Here is a 22,286-nt window from a genome sequence, read left to right as displayed (position 1 = left end):
GAGAAATTGTATAGTTTTTATGACGCGGCATTGAAGCACCTTACATTTATGAATATTTTTATGATATCTATAAAAAAGCATCTGATCTAGCTCAGAAGTTGTATTTTTCAATATCATTACCATGAATTGCACGTAAATGTTAGTACAGAGATAACTATTTTGTGAATAGGTACACCTGAAGAATATTTTAAAATATCAATTCTTATAACTTATTTAGACTTGTTTATTAACGAAATTGAATGCAGATTTATTGAACATCAGAAAATATTAAAAATATTTCAAAACTTATTTCCAAAAACGTCAGAGATGTTAACACTTGAAAAAGATGAATTTATTAGTTTGATAGATTTTTATAATGATGATTTGCCAAATAACCCGCAAAGATATTTTGATATCTGAGTTACAACTTTGACAACTTAAAATACTTGCACTAGATAAACAACCTAAAAATTCTACGAGCGTTATAATTATTTGCAATAACATAAGGTTATCCAAATGCATACAATAATTACTACAAATCTTAGTAAACACTAATTGTTTCAACTGCTTCATCCGAAAGGTCGTTTTCATCATTGAAGATATTAAGATAATTAATAGGTACCTACACGGAATACAATGGCAGAGGTATTTATATTATATAATAAATAGCTACTCTATATTTAAATAAAATAAAAATATTAATGACATTTTAAATTTGTAGAAAAGATTAAATGAATTGGCAATGCTGGCCATCCATCGTTTAATATCAGTAGATGCAAATTACGTTTTGGACATTAGTGTTTAAATAAACATTTTTACTAATAAAGGAACTCTTTCATTTTTCAAATAAACGACAAAAAAAGAATCCTTTTTTTGAAGGAACAAGGAACAGAACGAATTCCTTTTTTAAGGAACTTGCCAAACACTTGATTTTTCCCTGCTACCTGCCTATTTATAGCCTCATAGCTGTGGTGATACTGGATGTAGTGTACATTGTTTACTCAATGTAGACAGTACACACATCCGTGTATAAATTATAAATAGACATAGGCATACTTAATATTCATAAATAAAAAAAATAGCTAGGTATTACAAGCAAGTGGTGTTGTCTCCGTTTTACAAATGTAAAACATTGCAAAAACTGTCATGCGTGGGAAAAATCAAAAACGGAAAAGGCACTGTCATAACTAAAAAACGAAATTTCCACCACATAAAAAGGAAAACTTTGGTTGTGAAATATCTTTTTTATTTTTTAGATATCGGAACTGCAAAAAAAGTTATTCAAGTTTGAAAATCTATGGTAAAAATGTTAGATTGTTAAAAATAACCAATAATTATATAAAATTACAGTTTCCCGTAAATTGTATTCTCGCACCACTACTGCTTGTACATGTTATATTGACATATTGTTATTACTTATTAATTATTATACATTTATATCTCATAAAATACTTATTACAATATTAACATGTTCATATATTTATAATAACATGATGTTATTTCAATATCGCAATTTGCAAAACATTATAAATACGTAATAAAGAATTCAAAAATAATATTAGACTTGTTATGGTAAATTTAAAATGTATATTTTTTGGTCGAAAATATTTGATAACAATTAATGCATAATAATTTATAATCATAATATTATGTTTTATTTTTGATGAATACTTGAAAATCCAGTTGCATATCATCAAGCTCGTCATGGATCTTTAAGTTAAAATAATTAATTTTGTTCATTATTCATCATATATTATATAATCGATTTACTACAAAGATATAAATATGAATATTGAACCGTGAGACAATGATCATGGTGTGCGTATTACTGGACCACAGAAAATAATTCAAGTGCTTTTTGAACTTTATTTAGTTGAATGTTGCCATTGATTAGTTGGTCCAATAATCTTTTATCCGGACAAGTCTTCATAACCTAAATTAATATTACAAAACATTTTTTTTTAATAAATAAATAATCTTTAAAACAGTTTTTTTAACTGAACAATCTATAGTCTATAGGTACCTAATATGCACATTAAGCTTAAACATTAATGGTAGGGATTAACATGAAGGGGTTGATTAAGCTGTCATCCATTAATGACATTTATCTTGATTTATTTATTTTTTTAATTATTATTTATTTTTTGAAATTGATTGATACAGAGATTTTGATTATATTAATTGACGCAAGTATCACGAATCACGACACCGCTTCATTTTTAACCTTCATAGAATATTCCCTGGTAGGTAGTTTTATGATGGAGTCGATGGAGATATCTTTATAAGGAGGTCGGGATGTTTTGGAGTAACTTTTGAAATCTCGTATAAAAGAGAGTTTGATAGTTTTCATGTTAAAATCGTTAAGTATTAGTGTTTGGTTGCTGGTTGGAGATATGTGGTTGGGCGTTGGAGAGATATCGAAGAGCTATATTTTGGGAATCTTTAAATTTAAAAACTAGGTATCATAAATAAATTGATTATAAAAACTGTTATTTTTTTTTTTTTTATTAAAAGAAACTTTGTAAACAATTAGCTTCGACAATTATGGTTATAACAAAATTACATAAGAAAGCAAGATTAACAACAAAAATAATATTACAGATAAATTAAATTTTTAAACCAGTCTGGTTGATGAAGGATATAAGTGAGGTAATAAAAAAAAAAAAAAAACTGTTATTATTAGACATTAATTATTACCTATCAACTTACACTAAGTCAATATCGCTAGGGTACCTTGGAATGGTGCGATATACTTCAATGGTCCATGGTATAAAATATAAATAGTTTAAAATTAATCTTAATATTTATAAATAATTACGAAAACAATTTCGACTTTATATTTTTGACATTATTAAATTGCTATTCATATATTCGTTTATTTATGAGGAACCTTGCATTCGATTTTAAATTGTTTGGTAGAACATAAATGTTATCAACACTAAAAAATTTTAAAAAAAATTAGAAAATGTCATAGGTTTACTTATTATAGACAGTTTAAAATTAAAATAAATATTTTGAGAATTTCGTTAGAAAATAGAAATTTCTTTAAAAAAATTGATCATTTAATAGTAACAGTGGAATGTTTTAAAGTTATTTATTGCCTATATTTTTTGAATAATAATGTAATAACCAATATTGGAAGATAAGTTGCATTAGATATAGGTAGGTACACCTTTGTATACCGTCTAAATACTCATAAATAAATAAATGTACTCAACTCATTTCATTATTAGAACTTCTGAGAATAAGTTTAAAAAAATTATTATTATTAAGCATTATAATTATAATTACTTATTAATATTATATGTGTATAGTGTATACCATATCCATATTCCATGTATATCACAGCATTTAATAAAATATGATTAAAAAATTGCTTTCTCTAACAGGGCACTTAAGTAGTAATAACTAATAAGGTATACCTACTATTGGGTTAGTCGTAGGTGTATTATGGTAAATAATAATTTCCATAACAAACTAATGAGCCTTTGTTCATTTCTTTAAGCGTTTTGTTTAAAAATTTAAATGCCATATGATTGAGTTGAATAATTATCAACATTAATTTATGGGTGTATTATTTTTGAATAGGTAGGTATACCTAGTGCATACTGCATAATACTGTATAGGATCACAAATAAATAGGTATATAATGCATATATCTATAAACTCTTACCCAAGGTTTATTCAAAGTGATTTTCATTATTCGTCCCCATATTCGTTCAACTAAGTTGAGCTTTTTATTTTCCACCGGTAATTGTTCTTTAATTATAGGATCATCAAATATTGGTTTTAAATACGCCCATGTCCTAACAATCATTTGTTTTCAATTAAAATCAAATGCATTTGTTATAATAAATACAAATAGGTTACTTATTTAAACAATTTATAACTACTCTTTCGGAAATGGTTACTATTTTTTTTATCACATAGATAGTAATTTATTATTTGTAAACAAGCAGTTGCAGTATCATAAGAATGGAAGTTATTTTTAAATCAAATTTAAACATTATGATCAGGTAGGTAAGAACTTGGTACAACAAAGTAGGTACCTACCTACATAAATATCCAATGTGGATAAAACTAGCATGAATAATTTTAAACATATCATTATAAATACAAAGGAATCTGAAAAGATTAATAAAGATTAATTATTGTAAACAAATTGTTTTTTATTTTCTTATCTATAAGTAATAATTTAAGTTTATTAAATTTGTCTATATGGCTATCTATTTCTATTTTGAGTATACACACCATAATGCATATACTGAGAATTTGATATAAGATTAACTACTTAGACTAACCTAGATTAGAACTTGAATTTAAATCAAGTACTATCAAGTAATCATGTAGGTATCATACTTTTGAAATTCACTCCATTCTTTAATAACATCTTTTGAAAGTCTTAATTCATCCTCCCATTTAGTTAATGGTTCTTCAAATATTCCTTTATATGAACTTAATGATAGTTGTTGAGTATCCAAAATATGATCATCAAGCATTTGTAATTCTTTATCTGATATTGTTGAAATATAAATTTCTTTGTCATTATAAGGCAACAATCGTAACTTTACACCACTCCATTCGTCCATCATTTTATTCAAAGCAATTTCAATCATATATTCTTTAGAAGCATTGTCTGATATTTGTTTTACCTCTTCTATATAGTTTTGAACACCCAATGCCAAACATTTTTTAAAAGTCAGCGTTGATGATAATGTAATTTTTACTCCTATAAAAAGATTAATTGTATTATTTTATTTAATATTTCTAAACATACATTATAGATGTATAGCAAACCACAAATAGTCAATAGATAGGTAGTTAGGTTTAAGTAGGTACCTACCAATATTACGTATTGTACAATACCACTACAATAATTAATAATTATTCACCAGTTTTATCAAAAAATGCATCCCAATGCCTTTGCTTCATCCCTTGAGTTAGTATATGGTTCAATAAATGTATCATGGGTATATACTGTTCAATTTGTGTTTTTATTTCATTAGCTACGCTCAAAGTGCCTGCACTCATTAAAATACAAAAATATTTGTAATTTATCTTTAAAAAATAATCAATGTTTATTTATTATTGTTACCAGGTATTTCAGCAAATTGTTCAACAGATTTTGTGGCAATATTTAGTAAATTGTTTAACAAAGGTTCTAGAGTAGATTTTTCTATATTTGCCAATGGATTTTGCATCCAAGCATTTTGTAATTTAAAAAACTCTGAAGCACTTAGCCATAATGTTTTATATGGTTGAAATTCGTCCACCAAATGCTCTACATTATCGAAGGGTGTTATCTAATTACACATTTTAGAGTGAATTAGTTGCGTAATTTCAGTTTTCACGATAAACGGGGGCAACATGTTTAACCATGGGCGGATAGGTCCTTTTTTTACCGTTATATATTTATTAGGGCCACATATACTTAGCACCTATATATTTATGTAAAAAAAATTTAACTTCTTTTGAGTTATATCATTGACACAAATCTTAATCCATTTTTTTTATTTTAGAAGCCCCAATTTCGAAATTTTGTTTAGACATAATTAATAATTATCATATGTATTATTTAATAAATTAAAACACAATTAGCAAAAAGCCACAATCACAATAGCCAATAGGAAAGGTAAAATAACACCTGATGAAGCGTTAAATAATACCATAGGGCTAAGAGTAAGAATAGATAAAAATTATATTATTGTACTTTCTTACCTACTTTATAGTTTATAGTTTTATACTGTTGATGTAAAAGAAAATGATATTTTAGACATTCACATTAATACGCATTGTTTAAAAATAGAACAAATTTAATCTATTACGATACAAATATATGTATATAAACGTAGATAGTAGATACGTCATACTTAGCTATCGCTAATCGAAAAATTAATTATTGTTATTGTTGTTTATTTTTGTTATTCGAACATTGATTATGTTTATTTATATTTACATTTTATACATAATTTAGTTTCAGCACAATTATAGTACATACTACATACACCAAGTAGATATGTATTTATACGGGTATCGACCAGTTTATACAGAGGCCCCTAGGCCCTAATGGAGCTTATAAATATTACAAATACGCATTAAGGGCCGCCAGAGCGCCAGTATTATAAAAATAAACTTTTATATTATTATTAATATTATTTATTTTTGTAGGGCCGGCTCAATTTGGTAGCAAAATAGGCAGCCGCCTAGGGCGGCACTAGTGTGGGGGCGGCAAATTTCGAATAAACCAAAGTGATTTAATTATTATAATATAATGTAGTATGCTGAATTGTATGTTCATTGTTCATTGTTCAAAATATACAAAAATAAATGTGTAATAACTAATAATAATATACTATTGATACTTCGTTTACCGAGAACGTAACCAAATGTAGCTGTAGCACTTCACATTATTTTAACTATGCTTGTGTCGGTTGCATCTGGTGAACGGAGCTTTTCCAAATTAAAAATAATTAAAAACTATTTGAGGTCTTCTATGAATCAAGAAAGGTTAAGTGATCTTGCTACAATTCCTATAGAAAAGAAGTAATGGAAAACCTGGAGTTTAAAAATTTACCGACTTATTTTGTCCAAGAAAACGCTCGCAAAATTAATTTCATTTAATATATTTTTAATTGTGTAGTTATATATTTTTTAATGTTTAATTAAATACATATTGTTGATCTATGAAAATGATACTGAATGAGTTACTATGGTCAAAAATATTACTTGTTCTATTTCATACCCAACATTTATATTAATTTTATTATTATTTTATATTTTGTAAAGAAAACTGAGGTCAGTCAAAACATTTTTAAAAAAAAATAAAACAAGGGTTTATAGTTAAAAATAAATGTCCATATTTTATTCAACCCCCTCCTCTCAAAAAAATTAACTATTGTATATAGGGCAGCGTAAATTAGATTTGACTAGAGCGGCAAAAGACCTACGGCCGGCCCTGCTCGGAGGCCTGGTCTCCGAGTATAATATTGATGGGGGCATACCGGGAACATCCCGATTTCCCGATAGGCCTATCCGCCCACTGTAATCTTTACAGTGAAACAATTTTTGACAACGTAATTTACAAAATTTAATATATAAACTTGCAGATATTTTATAATAACAATTACTTATCAGCGGTTGTTGTTCTTAAAATATGTATTAATTTTAGATTTTAAAAATAAAACTATTTTACACAACACCCAGACCAACTTACGTGCACGTCCTAGAACGTCTATATATAAATACATTCCAACTACTAGTTAGGTTATTCGGTATGAATTTATCATTGTGAGTTGTGGCAATAATTATTAATTTCTCCATTATAAATATTATATTATAAAAGTAGGCATGTTTTTTTCATCGATATATAATAAATTAATAATGGTTAAACACTTAAACGACAACAACCGGTCTACTTTTGAAATTAGACAAAATGCTAAAATTCCCCCTTCTCCTACCCCCTCCTCACTCACACTGATGTAGGTTATTATTTGTCAGTAGACTATTGATCTCAATAAATAAATAATAATAAAACAAAATTCACTGTACTCGTATATAATTGAACTGACCGTATGACCAAAAAGTTTTTGTCTTAGGTTTAAAGTTCGACCAGTTTTTTGAAGTTCTTTAATTAGTTTCCAATTTTTGTTAACTTCTACCGCTATCTCATTTACTTTTGACAAACTATTTTCAATAGTTAATTTTAAAATAACACTACTTAAGTATTCCACATTATCTTGTAATAATATTTCATCTTCGAATTGAATTTTCTCAAATTGTTCAATATTGGTTGCTATACTTTGCAATGACTCTTTTATTCTTAGCTCAATCTTATAAGGCCAAATTTGGGAGTCATATTTTAATTTTAACTGTTCATCATCTACTATCCACAAAAAAGTATCCAACATTTCCATATCCTATAAATAATAAATTGAAAAATAATTGTAACATAATAATTAATGGCTAGTAACTTGTAAGAGCCAAAAACAAACTCAGTAATGGTGTTATTATATAGATTGGTAGGTAGTTGAATATTTTTATATTATGAAAATAATATTTTGTTACCTTTAATAATCGTCTTACGATTTCAAACTGATAGCTAATTAAAAGTGGCAAGGTATCTATAAATTCTCTTATTTCAAACACTTGTTCTATTGATGTCGGAACTTCAATAAGCCTCAGATACATTCTTTTGTATTCTGCACAGCATATTTCTATTTTCTCAGTTGTTAAACTAGCATGTGTTTTCATAGTTAAGTCTGCTAAATCAATCCGTTTTCTTACCAACAAATGTTTCAATGATTTGGTGTTTATTAAAAATAGTCCAATAGTAATAGTCTCTGGAAATGTCTTCTCTAGTTGTAACTTCATTTTTATTTGCATTGATATTTCTTCTCTTATTCTACTTAGTGATGGATTACCATCAAAAAATGTCCTTTTAAATACAATTATATTAAATTATGTGATTAATATTTATATTAAGGAAAGTAACAAATTTCTTTATATCTACTAACTTTACATATGACTCGATATCCGTATTAAATAAACGTGAATGGATATGGAATTCTTTACAGTATGCTTTTAATGGAATAATAGCTAAGCGAATACTATTTTCAATAGAAGATTGTAGCTCAGTGATTTTGGGTTCAATAAGCCCTATTGAGGTTAAGTATGGTTTTTCGGCAAATGTCATGTTCGTGAGTAAATATGGATGAATAGCTGGTATCTCGTGGCTTTCAAGTACCACACGTTTAAATAAACTTACAATAACAGGCTATATAATTCATAAACACATTGTAGTATGTCCTAATATATCCATAGGTACTCAAATACTCTACATTGTATCTATATTCCTCGTATAAATAAGTCAATTTGATATATTGACAAGACCCTTTTAAAAGATATTTACATAGATACCTATGTTATTTTCGAAAAATAACAAAATATTAATAGTATAACTTAATATTATAATATAACATAAAAATAATTAGATTCAAAACAAAAAGTGTTAAAGATTATATTCTTATTAAACGAACATATAAATTGCTACCTATACCTACAAGTATAAGTAACTATAGATGTTTATAATCGAACATGTGCACAAGAGTAATTTTGTCATTTATTTTGCTACAAAAAACTAACAAATTAAGTTTAAATTACTTACCTGACTACACTATCTGCAATAAAATGTAATTGAAAGACTATCAAAGTTCTTAGAAAAAAAATGTTGTGATTGTAAATTGTAACCTAAATTCAGTTACTTCCCAACATTGTATATTGTGTATAAGTATATAATACAATTATTACTGTTAGTACATTTTTTTTTATTGTTATATAATATGACTGTTTTTCCCAAACTGTGGTAATTGAACTCCTAGGGGTCAGCATGTATATTGAAGGGAGTCAGCAAATGATAATCATTTATTATTGTTAGGGTAGGTTATTTTTACTACGAAGACTGCAATCATTTTTACTATACTCTAAGGGGTCCGGCGGAGGAGAAGTTTGGGAAACGCTGCATTGAAACATTATAAACTATCTGAGGTACATTTAATATTAAATAACTCTTAATAGTCATGTTTAAATAATAATTAAAAAAAAAATTAATTAATAATCTCGGTTCTATACCATGTGGCTATGTCTACTGCTATTATAATATATAGCTATTATAATATATACTTCTCTATTGTGAAATAAAAATAGCTTTTTTTCAAATTAGAATTAATTTCCTTAGGTACAGTTTGTCAATATCTATACTACTATACACATAACATACTTCAAATGTATCTGGATCAATAGAGTAATATGCTCCACTTTCATTCATATTGAGTATTGTTGAAAATAATGGAGTTGCGCATTCACCAAATGGTGATTTATTCAAATCACTGCCCCACACAAAATCATCATTAAGATCTTTCATTGGAATGCAAGGTTGCTCGATTAGTGAAGCATACAATTTTGCTGATCTTATCACTACTAGTCTTAGACGTTCCTATATAGGTATAATTATACAGTATGTACCTACTATACATTTAGATAATATATGTAGGTAAGCTACAAAAGTACACAATTTCTTACTTCCATCATATACTTAATAAGTGTCATCAATTTTCGCAATTTGTTGATTGATGATTCATAAGTCTGAATTTTACTTGTTGCAATATCAAACCAACAATTTTTTATATTTTTTAAAGCTGCATAACATCTGAAAGTAACTTCTTTTGTCCAATAGTTCTTAAGCAAATTAAAAGTCTAAACACATAGTGTTATGTATTGAGATATATTTTAATACATATTTTTTGTTCAAATAATACATAATTAAAAAAAAAAATCACTTCAAAAATATTTTTTAACTGTATTGTTTCAAATTCTTTTAGTGTTACAGCGACTGGGAAAACAGTGAATAACAGTTGTGTATCTTTTATAAATATGTTTTCTGAGTTAGACTCACAAAGAGCTTTAAAAACTTCAGGTAATTCTAATAATTTTTTTCTATTAAATTCTTCTCTTGCATTTATAAATATTTCTTTTGTACTCATTATTGTACTTAATAGTGCTGTTGAATATTATAAAAAAATAAATACACAGTCATTTCTGTATTCAAATATTACTAATTCATACTAGGCTTTTTTATGAAGTGTTCAAAACGAAAATTTGGTATTTTCAGACTACTGTGATGGTCTTTGGTCATAGATTTTAATAACTGAAGCCTAAAAGATAGGCATGATTCTTGAAAAATTGAATTAATTTGTTGAACAACCTATACAAAATATATTATAGTTGTGAGTATTTAAATAAGTATAATAATAATATTTATTGCAGCAAAAAAATTACTAGAAGTATAAGGAGAGAAACCAAAACATATTAATATATTATATGAAATTGGGATAGATGGTAAGTAAAATAATACATTTAATGACTGTAGTACATGTTTATTATTATTAAATTTATATTTATTTAAATGCATTTTATATTCCAGCATTTTGAGATTTAGTGCTTTACTCTTAATTCTTTATTTTCTTTTACCTACCATTATTGTGACATACTGATAGATAGTGACATTGTTGGTCATATTTTGTTTATTTAATACCCAAAAATATAGATTAATTACCTATCATATTTATCGACTGCCTATCACTTATTGGAGTATTCGAGTAGTTTTTAATCTATTTTTAATTTGTTTAATTTAATTTTTTTTATTACATACCTAGTCACACATTCATCTATTTCCAACATTTTTGAACAGGTCAGAGGTTCATCTTTTATACATAATTTTCATTTCATATAATTTTGCACTCATTTCATTAAATTTAAGGAAATACTAAAATGTATACCTACCTACTTAATTATTCATAATATATAAATGCTTTTGAACCCCATCTCTATTTGCTGCTGGCGAGTCCCTTAGTTTTTTTAAATAATATTATAAGGTATGTAAAATGTATCGTTTGGCCTGTTTTTTAATAATTGGGTACTGTATTTAATCGAAGAAATTATTCAGGGGTGGATTCACTGTCACTTATAATATATGATTATTGATTATGGTAAGTAGGTATATTCAATTTTTTAATCAATTAGATCAACGTTTCTCAACATGTGGTATTCTAAGAAAATTTACCTTTATAAAAAAAATGGAATGGACCATTATTCAGATTTAACAATATTTGATTTATATAATATTAAAAATAATATAAATAGTAATTGTACATATTTCATTTTCTTTTTTTGCATTAAATGCTTACATTATCATAATTTTGTAAGTCCTATTCAAATAAAATTCTGTACATGTAAAATAATGTATACATTTTTGATAAGTATAAAAAAGGTTATTTGGTCAAGTGGTATATGAACATTTTCAAACTGTGTAAGTGCTAGGTCCTAGGTGCCAGGTAGTACACGAATTAAAAAAGGTTGAGAACTGCTGAATTAGATAAGCTACAACATGTCTCAAAGAAACCGTTGCTATCTTTTAAAACTCTTCGTAGGTAACTTTGAACCTGCAATTTAATTTAGTATTTTTATAATCCTTACGATATTTTTATCTTTGTTCATTTTATTCATTTTTTGATTGTTGAATATTAGACTTAATATTTTTTTAATTGTTCCATCTGATAATACGTCTGAATTATTCTTGAGATGTTTATCAATTTGAACTTTATTAAGATACATAGTCCACCTGGAAAAAAACAATATTATCACAACTTTTTATCAAACTATTTACTACTGGAACAGTCTGGAAAACCCCCATGATTTTAATTAATACATATAATTTTTATCACGAAGTTACAAGTCTTGAAAAAAAAATTAACTTTGACCCCCCCCCCCTTATTCGGAGTTTTAATATTATTATATTTCTGCAGGTCCTCTTGAATAAACGAAGTATATTTACACTCACACAGTTCAGAAAAAGCGTCAATAAAAAGTGACAAGTGTCAGGTTGGTACCTATTTTAGAAGTTCAAGTTTTTTTGGAGTTATTATACTATTAATTATTATAACTTTAAAGAATATGTGTACCTATATTTCTGTTTAAATAAAATTAGCCATTATTGCTTAGAATCGTTAATATCTTAAAATCTTTTGTTAAATAAAGTTTAAGTGTAAAAACTCGTAGGTATCATTGTAAAACTATAAGTCTGTAAGTATAAATGTATAATATTCATACATGTTTTAATGTTTATCAAATACCTACCTACCTTGTAATATTAAACACTAACAAGATTTTTCATAAATTACATCTTCGTCCTTCGCACCTTATACATTTAAATGGACTTATAAAAGTATACAACAGACAAACATATTATTATTGAAGTATCTCACTTATAAATATCTTCACAATAAGCCCGCCTTGAGATCGCATATTTGATTCTCTTCACAAATTCTCTAGGATCTTCTCCTTTAAAGTGTATTTGTATTCTAGGTATTTCGGTATATACTTTGGTTGAATTGTTATTCAATATAACAACTGAATACATTTTCAATTTTGAATTATAATCAATTACATTTGCATCCGTCCAATCGTAGTTTATAGAGAACTCTTCATTTGAGTTAGTAGGCAAGTAAACAATTGCAGGTACCGGCAAATTAATTCCATTAGTATCTTTTTTTAACCATTCATCAGGATTTCGACTATCGAATTCGGTATTATCGTAATACCATAATGGTGTAAAATATTCTTTATTCGAAATTATGACATCAGAATCAACAGGTAGAGGCACTAATTCACTATCTCCGATGCCATAATCTGTCAATAGTTGAGGAATTGAAAATGTTGCATATAACTTTTTCAAACGTTCAAGATTAACAACCCTCAACATAATGTCTGAAAGTATTTCAGTATTTCAGTATTTTTTTTTTTTTAATTTTGAAATAGTCGAAATTGTGTGTTTAATTTTTTCATATTTAATTCAGGTATGTGAGTATGTATATATATTATCTGTTGGAGGATTGTTATACCCATGGTAATTTATATATACGGATGAATAGATTCGTATAACTATTCATATAATAAATAGTTTAAGTGTACTTCTGTACCAAAGGTTCCCAACCTTTTTATTTTGAGAATTTTCCAAAAACCTAGGATCACCCTTCAGTGACATATATAGACATTTAGTATGCCCACGGATATATTTCTGTTTCACAGCTCAGCTTTCCAGTGGCAGCAGTTGGGTTGGTTGAATTTAATCTATACAACAATCTATATGCACGTTCCCAATTCACCACGTGTTCCGAAAACCTTATAATATTATTAAACGATATTCCTCAAGAAAAACAAATTTCTCTACGATCTGCAAATACAGAACAATCAATTGGAAATGGACCTAATGTACATGCTGTAAAATTGGTGTTTTGGACAATTCAAAATGCCATCAAAATCAATCATGTAATAATTTTGACAAATAGTGTAGATAATATAATTGTAATTGTAATATAATATAAAAATCTCCTCCCCAACTGAATGATGCAATACGTACACGAACTCATCTTTATATGTAGAAAAAAATTAAACTGGATCAGAATGGTTCTCGCTAGAACCAGATCTACATTTTTCAATTGGGGACTTACAGTGATTCCAATATTGTAATTTTACATTTAAAAAAAATTGTACCCCCCCCCCCCCCCACAGATCTTTACTCTAGATCCGCGCCAGTGACCATATATGGTTAATACTATTCTCTGAAGCAAAATTCCATACGATTAATAAACAAAATATATTATAATACTACTAGCATTAAAATAAATTACTAATATATATATGTTACGGGCAAAGTGGAAAATTCGGGCAATGTATACAATGTCCGAGGTATATTGGGCAATGTAAATTGTGAAGTATTTATACAAATAATCTGCATAATATATTTTGTTAGATGATAATGATAAACTAATATGAATTTATAATCGATATCTGACTGTGCTTGCATGTCGATCAAGTCAATTTGACAGCGAGAATTCATTTCGGAAGATATGATTGGTTTTACAACCAACCCTTTTTTATCTGTACTTCCCTTATTTTTACACGATTCGTAATTATTTAAGTATAACATTATTACATCTCTAGTTATATTTTTGTACTTTTTATTAATCTCGTGTTCCATTCTATTTCTACTTCCATGTCCAATTGACAAATGAACTTCATGTATAATATCATATAACTGAACATTATGCACATAATATTTTATTGCAGTACCTACCTTTAAATACATTTAAAATTTAATTAATTTAAAAAAAAATGTAATACTCTTATATATAAATAACCATATAAACGAGTATAATAATTATTAGTATATAATATCATTGATTAGGTAAAATAATATTATGCAGATTATTTGTATAAATACTTCACAATTTACATTGCCCAATATACCTCGGACATTGTATACAATGCCCGGTCACTGTGTATAATGTCCGGGCATTGTATACATTGCCCGAATTTTCCACTTTGCCCGTAACATTTATATTATAATATTATAAAAAATCCTAGAGAATAGAAACTGATACAGAGACACCGACGGTAATAACCGTATGTTCAATAACTCCTTCGCAAACAAAACACTTGATAAAAACAAACTTCTCAATGAAGAGTATCTTCAAATTTCAATCTAGAGCAATACGAGTTTTTCAGTTTTTATAGTTGGTAATTAATACGGCTCAGATTTTAAAGCATAGCAAAATAAATAACAAAAAGAGCAAAAAAAAGCATGACCAAAAATGAATATGAATTAGTTATAAAACTGAATCTAAAAAAAAATTGAAAAATTAATTTAAATAAAAAAAGAATTAACTACTAAAATTAAAGTATTAACTTATGTATTTTGCAAGATTTGCAGAAGTGAAACTAAATATAGTAATTAGACTACTATAGTAATCACTAATCGGTCAATATTTCATGCAAGAGGTTTCGCTTAAATCAAACCCAAGATCATTAATTTCATTTGATAAATCGCCACACAGTTTACCTATTATTAATGTTTAGTTCCTAAACCTAATTGTTTCCAGCCTTTGATTTTTACTTTTTTTGATTACCTTTATCAAAGTATTCTGTGTGAATAACGAACATAATTTAACTTGGATTTTGTGGTTGTAATGTGCCCACTATTACCTATGCAACATTACGCTGAGTAGGTAATTAACTTTTGGCATTTTTATAAATTACAACACTAGAACTTAAATTTTGAAATTTTCGACATCGGTGTTTTAGGAGTACTGACCGTAGATTCTACAGACTTTAAATAAGTAGATCGATAAGCTAGAAAACCAGAAGATCGATCATCTGTACATTTAACACTCAAGCCGATAACGAAAACAATAATAATCCAAAATAACCATTTAGTCCGTACTCCGGGTTTTCACATTTCTAATTAATTAAATTAAATTTTTTTTATTCCTATAGCATACCTAATATACATATAAAAATTCCACTGCTGGAATAACTAAAAAAGCAAAAATAAATTGGTTTCAATTGCCAATTGGAATCAGAATGACGTGAAACGAATGTTTGTATAAAAATAAGATTTCTATTTCATGTTTAAAAAAAGAAGTATTTCCTTTAAAATCCGAACCCTAGTAAATTATAATTTATTAATAAATACCTATTTATGTAGTCTTATGAGCACTAAAATATTGCCTTTAGGAAATTAGGACTTAAAAACGAAATAGTTATTTAAATGGTTTAAGGTAAATTATTGCTAAATTGCTAAATAGTAATTATAAAAATATAAACTAAATAAATACTTATAGAATCGTTCTGGAAGTGTTTTTATGTTGTAAAATAAACTATAATATTGTTTTGATTTGCTATCATAAACACAACAATTTTATGAAAAAATACACTACTAATAATAAAGTAGATTATCAAAATAAAAATAAACACATTTTGAATTTGTTCAATAGTATGATATGTATAATTCTGTAAGCCAGATAATAAATATTACTATCGTTGATTTGTATAATACCTAGGCTGCACCTATAGGTATAATCAATAATTTACTATCATGATTCAATAATGATAATTGAACTTCACAATTATTAAGAAAATTATTATATAAAATAATTGTTTTATATGCATATAAGAAATTTAAATAAGTCTTAAAGTAGGTATACCCATTATATTTTAAAAGAGTAAAGACGATTAGGCGAACGTCGATTAATGAGATTCGTGGAGTATAGTTGAAGCTTTACAATTTACAATAGTTTTTAACACATTTTCATATTGTATTAGGTACAATGTTTGCAGTGATGCACTAGTAGTAATACAATACATAATATATGATATATATACATATAATATATATGAGGTAATGAATTAGCTGATACATTTACCAAAGAAGCCATCTCCTCCACCTCTCCCGCCAAATCTACACCTGCACTTTTCAAGACCTCAAAACCACCATTGACAACCACATTCTAACACAATGGCAGATCCTATGGTCAACTCTTCACACCAAGCTTAATAAAATAAAACCCACAGTCTCCCCATGGCCATTCTTCTTATTACCCAGACGCCAGGAAGTAATCTTAAACAGACTACGGATAGGCCACACATGGGTGACTCATAAACACCTTATGGACAGATCTGAACCCGAACATTGCCACACTTGCGGTGAAACTTCTGCGGTTGAACACATAATATGCCACTGCCGTAAATTCGCCGACATCAGAACTAACCTCAACATATCAGACAACCTGGAAGAAGCCCTTAGTCCACAGTCAACCAATATAAAACAAATAATTAATTATTTAAAATTAACGAGATTATATCACCTAATATAGCCTAGATATACTTCAAACATACCACTTATAATTATGTATCCATTTATCTATTTATTTTTATTGTAATTTTCTTATCATATTACTATGTATATATTATTATTAATGTCTTACATTTTTGTTAAAAAATATTAATGTCTTAATGTTCTAATGCCAATAACCTTTGTTGTTGTGGCTTAAATAAAAAAAAATTTAAAAAAATACATAATATCTACATATTTACTATGTGTCTATGTATTGAATACGTATGATCATTATTCATTATCATCAAAACCACAATAGTGTACCTACAATGGCGAGGTACTACTTCTATAATAATATTATAACACTTAAATATAGGTACTTACCTATTTTGGCTACACTTCAAAGATAAAGCATATATTATAATATTAATATGTTTTGAAACCGTGCACACTTTTCCATGTGGTATCGCCTCATGAAATGGTTTAGTGAGGAAGTGGCTTGATTTACTTATAGTTGGGTACAACATGCAATATATGTGGGTAGTTCTTTTGATTATATCTTTTAAGTGATAGGTACAAACAGTTTAATTTTTTTTTCGATTTGGATACCTAAATATTTTATTTTATTGATCCATTCAATGTTGTGGCCTTTCAGGGTGATTTTTCTTCTGTGAAAAGACGCCATGGACTTTTGGCTGAAAAGTACAACGTTTTTTTGAATATTATTCATATCATGATATAATATTATTATTATATCATGATTCATATATATTATATAGTTCATATAATCTGTTCTTGCTCGAAACTTGTTAAGTTTGTTATTTAATATTCAGTGTAATGGGGCTCAAAACTTAAAAAAAATTAGAAAAAAATAAAAGATATTTAATGGGTAATTTTTTTTGTACGGGTGTCCAATGCTTGCAGAAATACAACAACTAAAATGCGTAATTTCATAAGCTTCAACCATTTTATTAAATTATTACATTATTGTAATTACTAATTATTGTTGGGTGGACTGTGCCATGCGCCTAAATACAGTACTTGCACCTTTTTTTTTTTCATTAGAAGAAAAAATATATACATGCAATCTGTATTATACTATACAATAAGTATAATACGGTTAATAATTTAGATAACTGGACGTCTTGATGGAAGGGGGTGTCCAAACAACACTACTTCAATTCTAGACTTTTATGATTATTTATTTATTTATTTATTTATTTATTTATTTATTTATTGGTTGAGGGGGTCCCTGGCCCTGGGTAAATTTCGCTTTAGACGACGTGGTGGGTTATCGGGGAGAGTGAGGGAGGAGAGATTGGAAATGAGTGGATTAGGGTGGTTGGCTGTGTTATTGTGAAATACTTGCACCTGTATACAAAAACCTGCTGGACTGCTCTTAACAAAATTAAAATATGTTAAAATACGCAGTTACATTATAAATCATTAAATTTGGCAACAGCGCGTAGTTCAAAAATATATGCAATGCGGGGAAATTGAATTTCTATATCTCTCGGGATTTGGCATAATCACATTATTATCTGACTTTGCGTCTTTGCTGTAGATAATTTTTATTACCTCAATAGTCGATACGGCACTCTCGAACGCTATAGTTAGTCAGTCGTCGTCGTATTTCATATACCTACTTATTTCTGTTTGATGAATTTTTGTTTCAAAAATGACAGAAAATCAAATTATATTTGCAAAAGATGCAAATAAACATTTAAAGGTTTATTTATCGTCCAAAGTATTAAATGTAGAAAATTGTATGAAAGTTTATCTGGTAATGTAACTTGGCGATGTTCTATAAAATCGTGTTTAGGAAGAATAATGAAAAATGGAAATGTAACTGTAAGTAGCAATTTAAGTCATAACCATAATACCGATGAAAAAAAAAATCGTGAACTTATTCGATGTGCGTGTAAAAAAAGAGCCCAAGACATGACTGATCGTCCAATTTAAATATTATATGCGTTTTGAAATTATAAATAATAGTTTTGACACGTACTCGATTATGGCGACATTAAATTAATTCGTGATAACTAGAATGTACCCGAGTAGAAACATATAAAACAATATTCTACAAAATATTGTCGAAGTTCAAGAATTTTTACTATCATTTTATCATCTAAATGCGAATCAATGATTGCAGTAAATAACATAGCTAGAAGAATTATTGTAAATTGTACGTGTACTAAAAATTTTGCAGTTTTTAAGTTTGGTTAATACTATAATATAATATACGTCGATGGTAAATTTGCTTAGTGCTTAGTACAAAATAATTTTTTTGTCAACTTTTTAGAATCCGTGGATTTTATGATAATCATTATGCACATATTCTGATTTTGAAAAAAGTATTATAAACTCTACACCTAAAATTTGGCCGGAAATAAAACTAATAAATAATTATTACATATTTTATTCTATCAGTTCGAAGTCTGAAAAATGTAGGACGAGAAATTTAAGTTGTACTGCAATGTCTGCAATGTTGCCAAATTTATTGATTTGTAATGTAACTGGGCACAAACAAGTGTTTTAACGTTATTTAATTGTATTAAGTGCAATCAAGGTTTTTGTATATATTAGAGCAAATACAGTATTTAGGCTCAAAAACTGCCTTTCCTTATTGTTAGTCTTTGATAACTAACTTTAGGTCATATCTTTAAGATTAAAGAAAAAATTAATCGTATTATTTCTACTGGAAATTGGCTACGATACGATAGCACTTTTAAACAAAATTTTCTGAACTATTCAACGATCAGCTTTAGTTTATAAATAATAATAAACTGTATTTTTTTTTCTATTTATTATTATTTATTAGAATATATTAATTGGGCTTTATTTTTTAAATTTAATCCACTTTTTTTATACGTTTTAACATCAAATAACTAGTTTCTATTATTAGTTATTACTATATTATGTTAATATATAACCACTGCAGCTAAGCAACCACTTAGATATAAACTAAAAAAAATGAATAATATAGAAAAATACCATAGATAATCATATAATAACCGTAGTTTTTTGAAATTTCTCAAATTTTCCAGGCCACTTATCCAATTAATTAATAATTATAATAATAATAATTATTATTCTTTCCGTTTAAACCTCATTCAGTTTACAGGTAACAAACTTTTTTTTTTATCAGCCAAATCGGTCCAGCCGTTCTCACGTGATGTGGGAACCAACGTAAAGCATTTCATTTCTATATTATTTATAGATTATTCACAATTAAAAATTACGATACTTAGCTGGCCTTAACTGTTTGGATGTTTCAAACTACACAAACCAACACTTGGTGCTTACACAGAAATTATATTGTATAGGTAATATATACATTATACACTGCAGCATTGCTACAAACAGTTCTACATCACGTCCTGATAAATTTTCAATATTTAGAGTAGGCAGTTGCATTATAATATAATATATAATATATAGTTATGTACTTATGTATATACTTCACATACGTGTTATGTAATACGTGTGTACCTACGACCTGTCAGTGTATAACACCCGATTACTACACGCATATAATATATACAGTAGGTAATAAATCATAATTTACTCGTACATCATCTATCATGCATGGGCTTGGGGAGGTTTTCCTTGTCTGTTATAAAATATATTTTGATGTGCGTCAGTGGTCAGCCCATGAAAGTTACAACTACTGCAGGTGTCCATGTGTATAAATGTATAATAATAATTAAAAGGCAAAGATAAAATTAATAAATCTCTGGTTGCAGATCCTCACGGTCTGTATTTAGCAGTACTTACTTAGATAAAATTGATTAATCATTTTATCATAGGGATTATGCATCCCTTTCAAATCTATAGCCAATTAGAGTTAATATATTATGCGAGTTGTATAGTATCCGCATACACATATACCTATAATTGTTGTAAAATATATAATGTTTAAAGAGGTGGCCCCACCACTTATCAAGTGTGTATATACTATATAGTAGTATAGTACTATAGTAGTGCTGAAGTTGAATGAGTGTTGTGTGAGAGCCGTAAGATAAATGCAGGAAAAAAAATTCAAAATTGAATATATAATGGATATTAGATTTTATTACAACGAAATACTAATACGAATTACTTGCAGTGGAGTAATTAGGAATTGGTTTTGGGGTACTACATATGTTTTCATAATTATAATAGTGAGGGGATATTCCTCCACATATCCCCACTTGTTCGTTATAATATACAAGATTCGTTGCTCATGAAAAATTGATGCCACTTTAATAATAGCCACCACATCATTACTCAATTTTAGTAACCTAAGTTAATACAATATCTATAGCCATGTTACCTCACGTGGACAGAGACAATATTTTACAAATTATTTTCTATTTTTTGTGATGATGTAAGCCTGCTCCTCAAAATACTCTATCATTTAAAAAAAACAGCATGACTATCAAATGAGTGGTTCCAGGGAACATGTGTGATTTCCATTTTCACATTTGTTTACTTAGATTATAATAGTAGCTTTGTAATGTAATATGTTATGTTAGTATGTTACTATTGGCTACCATTTAAATACTAAAAAAAAATATTATTTTTTTGTGGGCTGGAAAAAAATACATTTGTGAGCTACCTTTTAGTTACTTATGGCATTGAAATTATGCCTTAAACCTGCTCCGCGATGTACTCTTTCATTTAAAAAAAAATCAAGAAAATCGGATGAGTATAGTTTCAGAGAACATGCGTGACAGAATTTCTATTTACACACACTATACATCAGATATATACTTACTTACATGCATACATATATACTTGCATATATACATAGTACATAAATACATATATATGTATATTATATACATTAACTAGGTTACTTTGAAATATATATATATAAAGGCAGAACGCTGCATTATATACCATAAAGGTAGGTATATATGTATATTATGTAGGTACCTAATATGTATTACATATACCCTACGGGACGCCGCGGTGTTGGGATTTTTCTCATGGGGATAATTGAATTTTCTGTTATTGTCCTGCCACTACGTTCTAATTCCATAAAAATATATAATTATATGTACAGCACGAAGGACACTCCGCTATACCTATAACC

General features: G+C 27.5%; 1 protein-coding gene across 1 annotated transcript; it reads right to left on the bottom strand.

The window, feature by feature from the left end:
* Positions 1–1,804: 1,804 nt before the first annotated feature.
* On the bottom strand, positions 1,805–13,294 carry LOC111035210 (dynein heavy chain 1, axonemal). Its single transcript, XM_022316738.1, has 14 exons — positions 12,798–13,294; positions 12,010–12,154; positions 10,590–10,738; positions 10,314–10,524; positions 10,057–10,230; positions 9,755–9,970; positions 8,493–8,752; positions 8,044–8,413; positions 7,548–7,895; positions 5,075–5,282; positions 4,872–5,000; positions 4,339–4,708; positions 3,653–3,785; positions 1,805–1,912 (listed from the first exon to the last, which is right to left on the bottom strand). The coding sequence occupies exons 1-14, from the start codon at positions 13,292–13,294 to the stop codon at positions 1,805–1,807; spliced, it is 3,318 nt and encodes a 1,105-aa protein (XP_022172430.1).
* Positions 13,295–22,286: the final 8,992 nt, after the last annotated feature.

The sequence above is a fragment of the Myzus persicae genome, unplaced genomic scaffold (assembly GCF_001856785.1).
Source record: "Myzus persicae strain clone G006 unplaced genomic scaffold, MPER_G0061.0, whole genome shotgun sequence".
NCBI classification, from domain to species: domain Eukaryota; kingdom Metazoa; phylum Arthropoda; class Insecta; order Hemiptera; family Aphididae; genus Myzus; species Myzus persicae.
The sequence above is the reverse complement of the archived record's forward strand: the minus strand, read 5'-3'. Positions and strand labels throughout refer to the sequence as shown.

Excerpts from the sequence above, each read along its gene's own strand:
- LOC111035210 (XM_022316738.1), bottom strand. The coding sequence starts at position 13,294 with ATGTTGAGGGTTGTTAATCTTGAACGTTTGAAAAAGTTATATGCAACA. Across the intron at positions 12,155-12,797 it reads TATTGTGAAGATATTTATAA|GTGGACTATGTATCTTAATA; the intron begins GTGAGATACTTC and ends GTTTTTTTCCAG. Across the intron at positions 10,739-12,009 it reads TGAACAAAGATAAAAATATC|GTTGTTCAACAAATTAATTC; the intron begins GTAAGGATTATA and ends TATTTTGTATAG.